This window comes from Colletotrichum chrysophilum (genome assembly GCF_026319265.1).
Source record: "Colletotrichum chrysophilum strain AFK26 chromosome Unknown scaffold_173, whole genome shotgun sequence".
NCBI lineage: Eukaryota > Fungi > Ascomycota > Sordariomycetes > Glomerellales > Glomerellaceae > Colletotrichum > Colletotrichum chrysophilum.
Genome location: NW_026517460.1, coordinates 60,505 through 77,215, shown reverse-complemented (window position 1 = coordinate 77,215; position 16,711 = coordinate 60,505). Strand labels below are relative to the sequence as shown.

At 54.5% G+C, this 16,711-nt stretch overlaps 5 protein-coding genes across 5 annotated transcripts; 3 read left to right on the top strand and 2 right to left on the bottom strand.

The window, feature by feature from the left end:
• Positions 1-1,116: 1,116 nt before the first annotated feature.
• COL26b_012373 (uncharacterized protein) lies at positions 1,117-3,815 on the bottom strand (the record flags this gene model as incomplete). The annotated part of the gene is made up of 3 exons (XM_053185018.1): positions 1,117-1,707; positions 1,784-2,102; positions 2,152-3,815. The coding sequence occupies 3 exons, from the start codon at positions 3,813-3,815 to the stop codon at positions 1,117-1,119; spliced, it is 2,574 nt and encodes an 857-aa protein (XP_053031052.1).
• Positions 3,816-6,803: 2,988 nt separating this feature from the next.
• On the top strand, positions 6,804-8,417 carry COL26b_012372 (uncharacterized protein; the record flags this gene model as incomplete). Its single annotated transcript, XM_053185017.1, has 1 exon — positions 6,804-8,417. The coding sequence occupies one exon, from the start codon at positions 6,804-6,806 to the stop codon at positions 8,415-8,417; it is 1,614 nt and encodes a 537-aa protein (XP_053031051.1).
• Positions 8,418-10,618: 2,201 nt separating this feature from the next.
• Positions 10,619-11,530, top strand: COL26b_012371 (uncharacterized protein; the record flags this gene model as incomplete). The annotated part of the gene is made up of 1 exon (XM_053185016.1): positions 10,619-11,530. The coding sequence occupies one exon, from the start codon at positions 10,619-10,621 to the stop codon at positions 11,528-11,530; it is 912 nt and encodes a 303-aa protein (XP_053031050.1).
• Positions 11,531-12,803: 1,273 nt separating this feature from the next.
• COL26b_012370 (uncharacterized protein) lies at positions 12,804-13,936 on the bottom strand (the record flags this gene model as incomplete). Its single annotated transcript, XM_053185015.1, is given in 2 exon segments — positions 12,804-13,889; positions 13,904-13,936. The coding sequence occupies 2 exon segments, from the start codon at positions 13,934-13,936 to the stop codon at positions 12,804-12,806; spliced, it is 1,119 nt and encodes a 372-aa protein (XP_053031049.1).
• A 680-nt stretch (positions 13,937-14,616) lies between these two features.
• COL26b_012369 (uncharacterized protein) lies at positions 14,617-16,162 on the top strand (the record flags this gene model as incomplete). Its single annotated transcript, XM_053185014.1, has 2 exons — positions 14,617-14,868; positions 14,990-16,162. The coding sequence occupies 2 exons, from the start codon at positions 14,617-14,619 to the stop codon at positions 16,160-16,162; spliced, it is 1,425 nt and encodes a 474-aa protein (XP_053031048.1).
• Positions 16,163-16,711: the final 549 nt, after the last annotated feature.

The following is a 16,711-nucleotide window of genomic DNA, read 5'->3' as shown; positions in this document are numbered from 1 at the left end:
GCAAGATTGAGACAAGATAGAGAGAGTCTCCGTTCACTGATATCTAGAATCATAATATTCGTCAATCTCCAGAGCCGGCATAAGAGGGTTTGAACAGAACGTGAAACTCCAAACATACCCTGGAGCCACCCTCATTACACACAGTGAAGAAACTACCGCAGCAGGTCGAAGAGTAGCAGGTGGACTTCTGCAGAACAAGTGTCTGAGTTCCAAACTGGTACTTGAAAGCGTCGACGATCTGTCGGAGGATGACGGGGCCCCCGCCCCCAGTGAGTCTGCCGCAAACCCATTCGTTCAAGGGGATAGGGTCTTGTCTAGTGACAATTTCGAAGTTATTTCCTCTTCTTTCCGAGGAAGAAGTGTCCCCTTTGTAGCCTTGTTCCTCCAAGTCTTCATGGTATGACAAAGCATCTTTTGCCAGAGAACCATCACGAATGGAGGCTGCTCTAGCACCCATGACTGTGATGGCAATAGAGAAGATCAAGTTCACAAGTTTCTGGAAGCGGTATTCATGATTAGAGACCAAAGAGACATTTTAGGGCAGAGAACGTACCATGTTCAGCGATGTTATAGCTGTGGGCGTGTGTTATGCAGAGCAGTTGAGTGAAAAATAGCCTCTCAGGTCTCTTTTGGAGTCTGGGGAAAGGGAAGATAGATTAATACCGCCCAAATTCATCACCCATGGCGTTTGGTGCTTTTACAAGTTTCTAGTCATTGGAAAGTGGCCATATCCGTGGTGGCTTAATTACCTCGAAAGCCTAGCAAGTCCACCCGGAGCGAGGCACACCGCCGCCCACGAACCTGAGACGCTATGAGGCTTGCAATCTCACCCAGTGTGTGCCATATTGCCTAGTTTGGCGACTTCAGCTATTCAATGCCTCCTTCTGAAGTTTGTCTTGCAACGCCATCGAAGAAGCCATATCCATAAGCGGGCAGTGCGCTGGCCAAGAAAGACAGACATTCATTCCCGCTACAATTGGTGGCAAGACATCGCACCACTGCGATCCGTCGTTTGGCAGACCAAAAGGTCGCTGAAATTGGCTCAAATTGAATTATGACAAAGGTCGAATGTGCGTGCCCCCGAGGAGTGCCAGAAAGATAAGCACTTTTCCTAATTCAAAGATACTCGCTATATCCGTAATTGGGATATTGTCCAACATCCACATCGAACCCGTTGTAAGCGTACGACATCGCCGGCCCGGAGCTGACTCCAACAAATCCGCCGCCCACACCCTCATAGCCATTGCCTGGGACAACCATTCTTCCTCCTCTTATACGGTTGACCAGCTCCGTAAGCTCCTTGAGCAGAACACTTGCCGCGATCACCTTGAAGCTCTGCAGTTGCTTCCCGTCCTCGAGCTCGAAACCCTCGTTGGGCATCAGGCCCACCATCAGGCAGGAATATGACATCTCCAAAGCCTCCCTGTTTGGCGCGAGCATGCGCGTGACGGGATCGTCCGACAGAAAGGAGTACTGGTTGCTACTGCTGCTGTTGTAGATCGAGGAGGCTTCCTGATCCACGGTCCGGAGCTTGCGTCGCATTTGACCCACGAGCCACTCCGAGAGACGGTCGAACTCGGCCTTGAGCTTTTTGGAGTTGTCTTTCTGGCGCCTCGTTTGGGCACCAGCCTTGTTGAAGATGGACCCGCAAAAGACCTCAATCTCAGTCATTCGTTTCACGTGATTGTCCGAGTACGTGCTCATAGCCTGTATAACGGTATCTTCGTATCTTGGAGGACTCTGTCAGCAAGCTCTGAGGGAGATTTGATCGGGGTGCATACACATCACGAAGCCTCTTGGCCTCGGCTTGCCTTATTCTCCACGTTACTCTTCCACCAGTATAATCGTATATTTTTCGTTCAATCAGCCCGACAAACTGATCCCAGACCGAAGGACCAGCTCTGGTCACAACTCGCTGGATATCCTCGGTCCAGATATGCTTCTCATCGACGTTGCGGTAGAGAATGCCAAGGATCTTCTCTGACTTGTAGTATTGATGCGGCGGCAGCATGTCTTCGTCGTCCTCTTCCAGGGTTTCATTCTTACCGATGAACTCGATCTCGTTTCGGTCAAAAATATGTGCGGGTGGAGCAGGCGCCAGACTAGGTCTCTGTCAGCAATGGTCAGAATCGGCAAGCAGCTCTTACTTACAAGTCGGGGCGGAATCTGGGAGCCTTGGGGATCTCTTTCGTGTCGACGGGAATACCGGTCTTGGAAAAGTCGACGGCTGTCGAGTGCAGCCCAGCGAGCGTCAAGCAGTCGTTGCCTAGCGTGCCATTTGGATCTTGATCAGACACGACCAGATGTCTCGTCGCGATCAGGCCCAAACAGTCTGACTGCATGAAATCGACAAAACAGTTGGCCATGTCTTTTCTCTCCACCGTCTTGCCGAGAGCCGCCGGAGTCACTCGCGGGTAGTCGGCAGCTTTGTATGTGACCTTTGGCATGGCGTCTCGATCCCAGATAATGTTGTAAAGGTCTCCATCTAGATCGCCACCACTCAATTGGCTGGGCAAGTCTCGCCTGCCGAACTGACTGAAAGCTATGCAATTGCGCAAGTTTCGTAGCGGGTGCCCTGCGGGCGGCGTCCGCATCTTGACCAGCTGGATGTCGCCGGGATGCAAAGCTGGAGATCTTGTGACGAGTACAGGACCGTCTCTCAACGATCCATCAATGGAAGTCCTGCCAGGTCGTCGGTATGTATCGTAAGCGATGTACACCTCCCCTTCTCTCAAGAAACCGGTCTCATCCATGCCTCCGAAGACAGTCACGCCTTTTGGGACAGGGATTCTGGCTTTGTGTTTGAGTAACCGCAGTTCTTGAAGCACGACATTCTGGACTACTGTCCGCAGGAAGTCATCTCGTCGATAATCGATGCCGTATTTATCAAGACTCTTGATAAAGGATGGTAGGAAGCAGTTTAGTCCGATGCCTTGCATATGCAAGAAAGTTCCGGTGTTGTAGGCGTCCGCCGTGACAGCTCGAAGTCGATCTAGTTCTGTCTTTTGTAACCGAAGGAAGAAGTCGTTGCGCACTCCCAAGTCTTCCAAGATCTTAATCATCTGACGATTGAGGACTAGCTTCAGTGGCTTGGATGCTCCGCCGCAAATCTCGAGGTTCTCGGTGTCCTGACTTGGAAATTTCTCCATGGACTCTCTCCTGATACACATGACACGGCCTGGAAGACGCGTATCAAGCGATAGCATCCCTTTTACGCCTCCCCACCGAATTTGAAGGCAGGTAGGGATGAGAGAGCCCCTCGGCAGACGGGGCCAGATCAGTTCGAGGGCTTCCCTGGAAATGGTGCCCACCCCGTCGCTGAAGACGCGGTCGTCGCCCCCAATGGAAGACTTAATGTCGGGAATATTCCAGGCGCTGATGTCGCTATCAGTGAGAGAGATGAAGGCAGGTGTCTCAGAAAAGGTCTGCCCAATCCTAGCGGCGCACTTGGCCGGAATTTGAATGTGTTCGAAATCACCGAGGGACTTGATGATGTGTCTGTAGAGCTGCATTTCTCCGCTGTCGTCGACGAAAGGGGCCATGAACCAAGCTGCGTGTGATCGGAGAGAAGAGTGTGAGAAGCCGAGGAACTGGTAGATTCGTCCAGCAACCTGAATTCCTTTGTTCAGTACATTCTTGTAGCGCTCGAAAACATCTTCGTAATTGACCCTTGGATTGAACCAGAGGTCGGTGCCGTCCTCGTCACAGAACTGCACTCTCATGAAGTAGTCTGAGTGGTTTCGGTGTTTGCGAAGAATGCGGTTGAGTGGCTCCATCTCGGGTCCGTGAAGAGTGACTCTCGTGGGTGTCACCATGGCTTTGAACACCCATGCGTGGTGATTGGACACATCCGGACCGTACAGGGTACTCCTGTAGTCACCCTCCGCTGTATTCTTCTTTCCATCTCGAGGAGGAACTTCAGAATCTCATCTGGATCCAAGACGTTCGGATGTATGTCGTGAGTGGGGAATGGTAAACATTCTCGAGGCCCATCACGCAGGCTTTGAAGGGCCTGGTCAGATAGCGGGTCTGGCCGTTTCGCCTTCCTTGCCTGCCTGAAGAGGATCTCAATCTTGAGAAGCAAGTCATAGGCTACCCGGGGATGCAGGTAATTGTTCCAGACCAGAGACTGCATGAGAAAGAGGATGCGAAAGGGTAAGGCCGTCTCTGTTCCTAAATGTGTCAAATGCTTGTAGAAAACATCCCATGAGCTTTGATAGTCAAGCGTCCAATGAGCCGGGCGTCCATCGTAAGAAATTTGAAAGTGGACGATGCTGAAAAGTTGCCTGTTCTTCAGCGACATCATTTTGTGGTCAAAATCAGTATCGAGAACACTGAGTTGGCAAACTAGACATTTGCCAGCGTAACCGGCATTCAGTGGAGCATCTGGTATATCGGTGCAGCGTACGAACTGTTTGTGTTGAGGCGCCGGTCTCGAAAGGGTGAGTTGTGAAAATTGGTCTTCCAGCTTGACCTTGTTGCGGTAGAATTTGGGAGGCTCGGATAATATGAAGGTAAAAGTGCATAGGGATGAGGAATGAATTGACTCAAAGACAGAGGAATACGGAATCTCAACCTTGAAATCATTTGTGAACTTGATGATAATCATCCTTCTGCCAAATGATGCCACAGCTCCAATATCAAGGCGATACTGCTCAACAAAGGCCAGGGTTTTGGATCCGTTTCGAAAAGAATTGTGACCACAAGCCAAATGCCTGACTGGAAATGCGATGGCTTCCTCAGCAGAGAGAGCATCGAGTCGATCCCGATCTTTGACTTTCTCCTGGAGACGATGATGCAGGCTCTTGAGCATGAAGGGGTCCGGTGCCTTATTTCCTGCTTGGACGAATATGGGGGTGTGCATGAGATAGAGCCTGGCCCTCTCCTTGGGACCCTTTCTGGCTTTGGACGAGAAGCCGCGGCCGTCTGTTGTGGCTGGATCAGCGATGATCTGTTTGCCATAGGGTTTGAGAAAGAAGACGCCATCCTTCTGGTTTAAAAAGGTTACCCAGCCGACGTTTTTGTTGTGTTTGGAATTACACGTCCATGCAGTGATGCCCAGGGCATTCATGTAAGGTTTCAGCTGTTTCTCCAAGGTGCGATCCGTCAACTGCTGAGGGACGTTGGTCATGAAGACCTCCATTATGATAGATGCGTTGCGGCTCTCGACCGGACTGCAATGGACAAGATAGAATAGCAGTGATGAGGGAATCCTAAGGATCTGATGTTGTTGAGGCCGTCAATTTGAATGTAAGCATTGGCAGAGCAGACAGCTCGTGGCTCAATTCGGCATGTTGACGGGCGATTGCATCTAAGACGGATGTCAGTCTTGGTCTGAGTAAGGGTTCCCCTCGAACAAGAGATAAGGTACCTTAACAAGATGATGACCTATGTGTTATGAGTGATGTCCCGTAGCCAGTCACATGAGAGGCTCGTAGAGGGACGTAAGAAAAGATTTCAATTAAATGGCCAGCAGGCTGGACGAGCGGAAGCTTTCCAGGCGTGAACGACGGCGCTTGCTTCTGTGGTGACGGACGCGAGCTGGCAAACGACCACCCGAGCAGCAAACAAGCTGGGATGAGGAGCAAACAATGCTCTTCTGCGGGCCAATGAAGATGCCACTCGAGACTAACGGGAGCCACCGGGCAGTTGGCAGGATGGGAGCTTGATGGTGCCGTCCCGTGGTAAGGTAAGGTACTTGGAGTAGCTTCCGTTCGCTGTGTCCTCCCTGCCGGGTGAGTGGCCCCTCCCTCCAACCTCCAATTGTGCCCCTCCGTTGCTTTGAGCTCCCGATTCGGATTAGTGCAAGCTGCTGCACTCTATCGTTGATTGGCTTGAGAGGCACATCTCCACCACGGAGTGGGGGCTTTCATGGTCAATGATTGGACGGCCTCCAGCGGAAGCGAAAGGCTGTCATTGGTCGATAATTCAGCAGGAGGGTGTTCCGGTGCTGAAGATGAGGCAGGAGAGAGCGTCCATTGTCGCGATGGTCCTACCTTCCGATCAGGTAGTCTCTGACGGAAAAGAGCTCTTCACACCGCCTTCTTCACTCAAGATCTAGGAAGGCATCTTTGCCCAGGCTTGACTCGACGTTCTCGCACAAAGCAATCCGAGCTGGAAGACGTCTACCCATGATGAGTCGCAGCAATGTGTTCTTCAATGGACACTAACTCAGAAATGGATACCATCTCGCCTTCTCCAACTGGTCGAATTGTGACTGAAATCGGACATTAATCCCTTTTCTCGTCTTTTGCAATGCTCTAAGCGCAATTCCTAGGATCGAGAACTGAGTCAACAGATCTTCATGCGACCGACATCGCTTGAGTTGTCCAGCAGGAAAAACCATCAATCGCGGTCGCAAGACCCAAGATGTCCTGGCAGAACACTTTTCCGCCTGCCTCCGATTATTTATCTCGACGATGCCGAGTAGCAATGCCCCTCCTCCGCGCGAATGCTACCTCTGCTACACGAATACCCCAACCAAGTCGATAAACAGCACAACGGACGGTGACAGTTCAGCGTCGTTGACCCCTCACCACCGCTGAAATTAACCCTTTATCCCTGCTGCCACTGGCTCGTTGCGCTGCGCGAGGTGCCGTGCCATCATCCCGAACCTACCGACCCTCCCCCAAATCGACCCCGCGTTCGTCATCTGCTCCGCCCACTGCCGAGCAGCACCACCGAAGCCGCCGCTGAAGATTCCGGCTTATTTTTCTCAGCATTCTCCCAAGCCTCACTACTTTTCGTTCTCTTCCCAAACCACAATTGAGTCCCGGGAATCATAATCGAGGCATTGAGATACAATGGCGACCCCTGGAATGCTCTACGTTACTATGCAGCCGAAGCCTACCCTGGCTGAGGAGCAATTCCACGAGTGGTACAACAACGAGCACGGCCCGACTCGCCTGCGTATTCCCCAAATCTTCACCAACGGCTTGCGGTACCGCGCCAACGACGGCAAGGAGCCAACCTACCTCGCGAGCTACGACGTGACCGACATGTCTCACTTGGAGACACCTACATACACCACGCTCAGAGCAAACAGATCTTCGCGCGAGGCTGAGACCATTGGCCAGGTCGCTGTCACCAGATACTTCTTCGACCTGGTTATCGAGCGCAAGGCCCCCTCTTTCCGCCCCATTGAAGAGCTTTCCGATAAGGAGGCTGAGGGTCTCGAGCTGGTCGCTATCGAGACAAACCTCAACGACGAGGCTGCCGAGGAAGAGTTCAAGAAGTGGTACGAGGAGGAGCACATCGACATGTTGTCAAAGGTCCCCGGGTGGCTGAGGACGAGAGTCTTCAAGATCTCCACCCTTGGCGACGGTGCCGGTGCCAAGTCCACTTTCTTCGTACTCCACGACTACGCCCGCGAGAATGGACTCGGCGGCCCCGAGCACAAGGCCTCCACCGCTACGAAACGCGCCGGCGAGATTGTCAAATACGTCAAGGGCATGAACCGCCGTACCTACTCACTCTTTTACGTTTTCGGCCCCGCGCCCCGCGATCTGAACAACCTCAAGAAGCAATCAGACTCGGTGGCCGTCTGGGCGGCACCTGATGGCAAGACCAACACCGTCCCCGGCAAGGACGGATCTATCAGCTCTTACATCACCGCGGAGGATAGCCTTGCTATCCCCTACAGACTCGAGGGCAACCCCGCGGACGATGCTCCTACTGTTGCTTTCTGCAACTCCTTGTTGACGTCGCTGCACATGTGGGATCCTGTCGTCGAGATTTTGAAAGAGAAGCGTCCGGACCTGCGTATCCTGCGTTATGACAGCCGTGGAAGGCACTCCATCCCCAGCCCGCCCGTGCCGGCAACGCTGGATCTGCTTGCATCCGACCTTCGCACAGTCCTCGATGCTCTGCGTATTCCCAAGCTGCACGCCCTCATTGGTGTATCAATGGGAGGTGCGACCACGACGAACTTTTCCCTCAAGTATCCCGAGCGTCTGGAGAAGTTCATCGCTTGTGATTTCAACGCCACATCAAGCGCTGCCAACACCCAGGCGTGGAAGGATCGCATTGCCGTAGCGGAGGAGGATAGTGGAGCTGGCATCGCCAAGCTGGCGCAGCAAACGGTGGGCCGTTGGTTCCATCCTGCGACGATGGAAAAGGAGAGTGTTGTTAAGGCCATGACTGACATGGTAGCCGCCAACGACGTGGCCGGATTCAGGTACAGCTGTCAGGCGCTGTGGAATTACGACCTCAAGCCAGCCCTCGGTTCTTGCAAAGTTCCCGGACTGTTGGTCGTCGGTGATGGCGATGCCAAGGGCGCACTCGTGAAGGCGATGGACGGATTTAAGGGCACGATCGGTGAGAAGGGCGCAGAGTTGAAGATTGTGCCGAATGCTGGTCACCTTCCCATGTGGGAGAGCCCTGCCGCATTCTGGGAGGCTATCCAGGGATTCCTTTAGAAGATAACATAAGTTTCGCCGAATGAATCCTCGCTATGGCAGCAACGGAAAGTCTGTCGCCAAGAATGTTCTCGGTTTGTCGAATGTCGACAGGTTTGGCCGTCGACCAGAAGGGGGACGTGATGCAATCTCAATCTGCCGTGATACACCGGCCTCGAGCCGAACAAAGATGTTCCCTGAAGTCATGGTCCAGGCAACTCAGACCACACTCACCGCCATCGTCGTCAACTCGGCACACTGAACTGTCGAGGAGCTGTCCGTTCTCAGCAAACGTGACTGCCAGGAAGGCTTGACGACGACTGAAGTCTATCCAAAACAGACGCTAACCCCGGAAAGGTCGATGCTGGGGTTGGGATTCGCGGCGCTGGACTGTGTAAGCGACGACAGCCCTGTCAATGCAGGTGGTCCCAGGGATTCCGCGCCGTGACGCCGTCTGCAGCGCTGCAGGAGGTGTGGCCTCCTGTGTCACGGGAGGAGGGGGAGACCCGACGGCCGCAGGATGGCCAGCGCGAGCGGCGGCGGTTCGTTGGTTGGTGCTGATTGTGAATGATTCAATGCTGACTGTTGGCGACCGTTTGCTAGACGGCCATGCAGGCCCGTTTCATCGAAAGTGCCCTCGGACGACGGGTTCTCGACGACGAGATGAATTCGCAGTTGCCAAAGTCTCGGCGCATGAAGAAGAATCGGTCTGGCGGCTGTCGTGTTCATCTCGACTATGAGATCGACGCAAGGAAATGCCCGAAACGAGATCACATATTGCTGGGCGCGCCATGGAAAGGGGAAGAAGAAAATTCAATAAAAACGTGGGCGGCAAATGTGGAGCAATAATCCAGGGGTGAATGGCGCCAGGAACCACACCTTAATCATGAGTTCGGATTCTCTTACGCTTCTGTCTGTCTTTGCGCTCGCTGACTGACTGGCAGGCTGTAGGGACAAGAGGGATCATGCATAATTGAGGCCCGGCATCATCACCACCTCCAAATAACGGCACGACATTAACCACAACTTGACGACCAAGGAAAGCGAGGCGCTAACGAGATAGCGACAGCATGGGGGGATATGCATATTCCGTCGGGATCTGGCTCCGAAGATTCAATTCCAATCAATCACGCACAGGCCGGCGGCGGCTCTTGGGTGGAGCACGATGCACACGCACATCTTCTTATGATCTACCTTGCCTTATTAAGGGCGCCATGAGGGGCTGTTTCATGGCCCGCGCTACGTCTGAGATTCCGGTGTGTAGCTGTGCTCTGCTGGAAACGGCAAGTCTGCAAGTCATGAATCCCCACGCGTCCCACGCTTCACGCGACCGACGCTCTATCAGCGACTCTTTCAGACGCTTTGCTGATGCCCAGCCGGGCTCGAGACGCCTTTACGGGATCCCCTGCCGCTGGCCAGGCACCATTTCTGGGCAAAGACGTCTTCGCTTGCCAGGGGCATCGCCATCATCAGCCAACAACGCTTGCCAACACCGCCTGCCAACAGGGCCAACGACTCCATCATGACCGTCACCTTCCCTGTGCCGCAGGACCCCGGCTGCGATCCCGGCTGAAGCCCCTGGGCCAGATCAATGATCCTCCTTTCCATGATTTCCATAACGGCTGAGCAACCGGAATCGACCACGACGATGGAGGCGGCTGGAGCTGGGCGCCACGCCGCAGCTCGGGTGGAACAGTCCATCTCATCTTTGCAAGACCGGTCACGCTTCCAAATCGGAGTACATCCGACGACGTCGATGGTCCCCCGGCCTTGACCGGGTGCCACCCCCCAAAATTCCACCACTCTGGTTTGCATATTGGTGTTTCGGTCTTATGAAGTTTCTTCCATCTCCACCAGACTCTCCTCCAGAGGCTCCAGGGTGAGCGCGGCTCAGTCGTCGGTGTCTGCGAGTCTATCTTGGCAGCGGCAAAGAGGAAGAGAGAGGTGTTGTGGAAAGGGGTGCCCTTCAGTATGACCGGTGGGATAAATACAGCGACGACGCCCTCGTTTTTACATCTGCTTTCCTCTTGTTCAGCATCCAACATTGCAAGGTCGCACACACTCTTTGGTTCTTACCACCTTCATTCTTTTCCAATCGTCTAACCGTCAGTTCTTCACTGTGTGAAGCTGGGACATTCTTTTGCAACACTTTACATCCACGAACAAGCTCATTCATTCCACTTCAACCTCCTTTTTCAGGACCCATCCTTCTTTCATCCAAAATGCCTTCCATCAAGAACACCGTCGCCCTTGCTGGCGCTTTCGCCGCTTCCGCTCTTGCCCACGGTACCGTCACCGGCTACGAGATGGACGGCGCCTACGTCCAGGGCTACAAGCTCGACTACTACTACCTCAAGCAGAACGGCGGAACTCCCCCTTCCATCGCCGCCTGGTCCGCTGAGAACCTCGACAACGGCTTCATCGCCCCCGACGCCTACGGCACCGTCGACATCAACTGCCACAAGAACGCCGCTCCCGGTGCCTCCTCCGCCAAGGTCGCTGCCGGCGGCACTGTCGACTTCCAGTGGTCTGCCTGGCCCGAGTCTCACATCGGTCCCGTCCTGACCTACGCCGCCAAGTGCGATGGCGCCTGCACCTCTGCCGACCCCGCCACCCTCAAGTGGGTCAAGATCGATGAGGCCGGTATCGACCTGGACACCCAGGAGTGGGCTGCCACCAAGCTCATCAAGAACAACAACACCTGGACCTCCACCATCCCTTCCGACCTCGCCGCTGGCAACTACGTTCTCCGTCACGAGATCATTGCCATGCACGGTGCTGGCTCTGAGAACGGTGCCCAGAACTACCCCCAGTGCGTCAACGTTGAGATCACTGGATCTGGTACCTCCAACCCCGAGGGCACCCTCGGCACTGCTCTGTACAAGAGCACCGACGCCGGTATCCTCTTCAACCCCTACTCCACCCTCACCAGCTACGAGATCCCCGGCCCTGCTCTGTTCGGCTCCGGCTCCAGCTCTGGCGGCGGCTCTGCCACCCCCACCACCCCCTCCAACGGCACCGCCTCTGCTGTCCCTACCGCTGCTGCTTCCGCTTCCGCTTCTGCTGCTGCTGATGCCGGCTGCGCCAAGAAGCTCCGCCGTCACGCCCGTGACCTCTTCCACGCCCGCCACTAAGCGGAGAATCGCCGCATTCGCGATCTGATAGAGAAGAAGGAAAACACATCCAAACTTTTGAATGAGCCTTTGTTCGTTTCTCGACCATGTAAATAGATTATACCCGGTGTATATATCGCTGCAAGCACCCACACCTTTTTTAGCCGACCTCCTAGGCGCCCATCACACCTTTTTTGTTGCTGGGTGCTAACAAGCTTTGCAATGTATCAACTGTTCAGTCAACATCTTCTTTACTTGCCTCTGTGATCGTGACTGTCAATGCTGTAATCGTTATCTGCCTCTTTGGCTGCTTTCGGAGTGCGATGTCTTTTGTCTCCATCCACTCCGTGCCTTGTTTTGCCTCGACATCGCGTTGAGTTCGTTCCATGGTGTTGATCCGGTGGCTGACTCGAAACTGTGAGACGAACTTGACGTGAGGGCGGGCGTTAGAATGCCGGCGGCATGGATGTGGTGGGTGGTTGCGGTCGACTTTAAGCAATTTTCAGCTCTCTTCCAAGTCATTGAAGTTGGAAAATGTTTCATGAAATAAGTCTGAGCAGCGAACAGAGTTTTTTTGGACGTTGCGTTGAGGAAGGGCGCCCATGTCGGTTGATATACTTGGCGGACGATGTTATGGAGTGGGGCCAGTCTGAGCAGGTTTGAGGTCAAAAGAGCACTCTAAAACGGAACAAACTGCCGCGGAACGATGGGTGCCGCGTGCGCCCACTTGGTATTCTCCGTGGGATGCCGAGTTATATTGAGCGGGTAAATCGGCCGATGCGAATGAGTTTGATTAACGGATGATGATGGAATTTTTTTATGAAGCCGAGTATACGATGGCATCGGGATTCCAGACATGGACTTGATGGCCCTGTCGTTTGGGGTTTGCGGTTTGTTTGTTTCATCAACCGGCGGTTGGGGGCGGTTGAGGGCTTGGGCTCCAGATGCTTCGACAGCAACCTGCTCGCTCCAATTAGGGTCCGTCAACGCTCTCCACGCACTATCCACATGTTAGAAAACAGAGTCTTACGGCGGTAGGTATCATGATGCCCCTAAACTCTCTGCTCCTAAGAGGGGCCATGGACGCGAATCTGTCGTCAACATTCCCCGCCTTTTCAAGGGCCACGAAGCCGACTTTCCGGACACGTCGGATATCCCACCGGAACCTCATGATCTTCGGTACCACGCGTGGGGCTTCATGGGTTGAGACCTCAAGTGATTTCCACTAGGGTCCGACGCGCATTGATCGCCAGATTTGATCCACTGATTTTCAACATTTAATGAGGCGCGAAGTCTAAGTGCTTAGCGCTGATGCTTCCGTGAGACGTCTTCTCATCATTTCGAGGCTGTCTCTAAGCTTTTCTGTCCGCAACAGCGAGTCACCTGTCACTTCCTTGAGTTGACCACGCAGTATATCGCGCTGCTCACTGGATAGAATTGCCTGATGCGGCGATGTGCCCCCCCTCGAAGTATCATGGTCTCGCAGGCCGAGAAGACGATCAGCTCTTTCCAAGAGACTGGTGATGATTTGGGTGAAGATGATGCCTTGCAGATGTCCATCACCAATCCATAAGGCCCCGAATTTGAGACCCTCAATTGGCGTCAGGGGATCCACGGCGAGTGATTCGAGTCTTTTGTGGATGTGGAGGGTGATCGACTCAAAGAGGGTGATGATTTGGACGAAGCAGCTTGTGATGACGAGAGCCAAAGGCGGACCTACGGCTTCGGGCGCGGACGTTGCGGTTGACGGACTCATGATGTCCGGCGATGGGAGACTTTCCGACGGAACGATCCAGCCTAGAACGGTCGGCAGCCCGCCAGAGTTATCCCACGGCAGAGATGGAACAGCGTCTTGGCTTGGCAGGATGGCCAAGTCAACTGCCGCCTGTTTCATTGACTTGGCCAGAGTCGAAAGAACAGTTACGAAGTCTTGGAAAATGACGAGGGCGAGCTCAGCCAGGGTGACAGAATCAACGCTGAGGACGGAATCGGGGTAGATGAAGGAGCACAGATCCATATGCTGCCGGTGGTTATTGACCTTGAACAGGTGCAGGTGGAGGTCGATGTTGACCTTGGACAGCCTAACGAATGCTTCGTGCTGTATTGTCGCATCCAGCTGTGACAGCGGACGTGCAGCTGTCTCTTGATGGTCCGTTAAGTGGTCGCCGACGTCAACGGCGAAGTCCGTTTCATCCCATTCAAAGTCGCAAAGAAGGGGGTCAATTTGAACGTCGACACCAACTTCGGCCACCTCCTCTCCAAATCTCGCAGCCACTGGCGGCGTGGTCTCCGCGGTCGCATTTTCAGCTAACAACAGGTTGTCCCCGCGGAGACCCGCAGCCTCATCCCCATCCCCATCTCCATCTCCTTCGTCCTCCTCCTGCGCTGCCTCACGATCGCAGCCTCGGTCTCGGTCATTCGAAACATTGTTTCCCTGGGTTTTGGCGCGCGTGGGCCGGCCGATCCGCCGTTGCTGGCCGGCGACACAAGGGAACCCCAGTCGCGCGCACCGCGAACAGCGGGCTTCTTCTTCCGTGTCTTGGCGGGAGCATCGAAGCTTTTGTCGGCGACACCTCTCGCACGCTGACCGTTTTTGGTTCGGATGGCGGGCGATGGTCATATCTTTTCTTCCTTTTGTTCTTCCAAGAACAGAGAAGGTGCTTTGCTTTTCTGGGTCAGTGATGAACGTTGTGCACTGTCGTCTGTTGCAAGACGCGAACCCGTCGTAAAACGCATTCGGAGGCTTTCCCTCCTTGCTGTTGGGGGCCGTTCGGAGGCTTTTGGTGGTCAGACGGCGGGGTCATACGTCGGCTCCGAGCCGGATCCGGGGCGTCCACACGTCCGGCCGTGGTTCGTTTGGGTCATCCTCGGAATTTAATACACGAGCGGAGAATGCTTGAAAACGCGGGCTGTCGCACCGTTCAAAGGTTAACGTGCTCGGCCTCAGCAAACCTTGATGATGGTGTGGGAGAACGGGCGCCGCGGCTGCGCTCCCGGCAGGCCAATCCGGCAAAGGCGACCCCGCATCCGGCTGCTGTCGATAATGCATGGGATATTAGGATATATGTGTTCTTCTGATCTCATCAGGAACACCTCCTCAACAAGAAATGCGCGCTCAGCCACTCAAGTCAATATCTTCCTCCGACGTCGGGTTATTAGACCCGATCAACCCTCCCAACCTATCGCGAACCCCCTCGTCGCTCAGTCTCATGGAGACGGACGAGAAGCGTCAACCCAGCTGGAGCCAGGAACACGAGCCGGAACTTGAGAAATGGAACGGGACTCGGACGAACGCCTTCCGATATGTCGCCACTTTGTATAGCTTCATCGTGATGGGCATGAATGATGGAGCCGTCGGTGTAAGATTCCCTCCTAAACGCTCATCCGAGACCATCGCTGACGATTATCACAGGCCTTGCTTCCATATGTGGGCTGACCACACCGTCAAGATGCTGTTGAGCTCTGCTGATCCGGTGACAGATTGAGAGCTACTACGACGTTTCATATACGGTCGTTTCTCTCCTTTTCCTAGCACCATTTATCGGTTACATCATTGCCGCTCTCACGAACAACTTCATCCACCATCAACTGGGCCAGAGAGGCATTGCGATCATCGGGCCAATAGCCCGAACCATCGGCTTCCTCCCCCTGGCCCTACACCCACCGTACCCAGTCCTGCCGTTCGCCCTGTTGGTGACAGGATATGGCAACGGTCTCGAGGACAGCGGCTGGAACGCCTGGATCGGCAACATGCAGAACTCGAACGAGCTACTCGGGTTCCTCCACGGCGCGTACGGGCTCGGTGCGACCGTTGGTCCCCTCATCGCCTCTGCCATGGTTGCAAGGGCCGACCTGGAGTGGTTCAACTTCTACTACGTCATGACAGCCATGACGGCCCTCACCTTCATCCTCACCTCGACTGCATTCTGGAAAGCCACGGGCAAGGTGCACCGTGAGAAACACCCTTCGTCGACGGACGGCGCCAACCACACGTCGACGGTAGCAGTGATCCGTAAACCGATTACATGGCTTCTCGCGTTCTACCTGCTTGCATACGTGGGCATAGAAGTCGCACTGGGCGGCTGGATCGTGACCTTCATGCTGCGCGTGCGGCACGCCGAGCCGTTCCTCGCCGGCATCACCACGGTGCTGTTCTGGCTCGGTTTGACGCTCGGTCGACTGATACTGGGCTTCGTCACAGGTCGCGTGGGAGAGAAGCGGGCCATCGCCGTGTACGTCCTCCTGTCTATCGTCCTGCAGCTGCTGTATTGGCTCGTTCCAAACTTTGTCGCATCGGTCATCTTCGTGATGCTGCTCGGTTTCTTCCTCGGCCCGCTGTTCCCAGCAGCCATCGTCGCGGCCGCGAAGCTACTGCCGAGGGATAACCATGTCAGCGTCATCGGGTTCGCTGCAGCATTTGGCGGGGCTGGCGGTGCCATCATTCCGTTTGGCATCGGAGCCGTTGCGAACAGCCGAGGAGTTTGGGTGCTACAGCCCATCGCGTTGTCGGTGCTGATTGTTCTCTTTCTTTTATGGTTGTGTTTCCCGGGCGGTTACCGGAAGGGCGGGTTAGAAGAGGCGAGGAGAAATCGGGAACCCATTGGAAACGACTTTCGGGCTGCTGTGCGTTGGGTTAAGAATCTTGCATCATGAGAGACGCACAGCATACCATCCTTCCGTTATCCTCTCTTCTAATAGAACATTATCGCGGATGAAGCCCGTCGGTCCCATGCGATGCAGTCTATGCTATGGAATGTGGCAGGTCGTGGCATGCAGCATTAGCAACCAAGAACTTGCATGCTGATGACGAGCGTCGGTGAGTTGGGATATTGGTGAGGCAGGCGATGCGATGTAAAGGCGACGTGTGAGGAAGTAAGGTTCTTGGTGGGATTTCCCATATTCACCGAAGAGGCAGGCAAGGCAAGGCAGGTACGGACCTTACCCACCCGTCTGAGTTGTTCCTGCCTAATAAACCACACGTGGCGTGGCGGGTTCGCATTCACTTTGGGCAGTGACAACTCATTCGGGTTCCCGCTTTCCCATTCCAGTCTGCCGGACTTCATCCAGAACCGAGATGCAACTTCCCGTCCACAACTTCGGGTCGAGGTTCACAAGGTGCCGTTGGCCTCTTACATTCCTTTCATTTCCGCTCACCTCCTTGCGGTTCCTTCCCACGCAGTCATCGAAGCAACCACAAAGCAG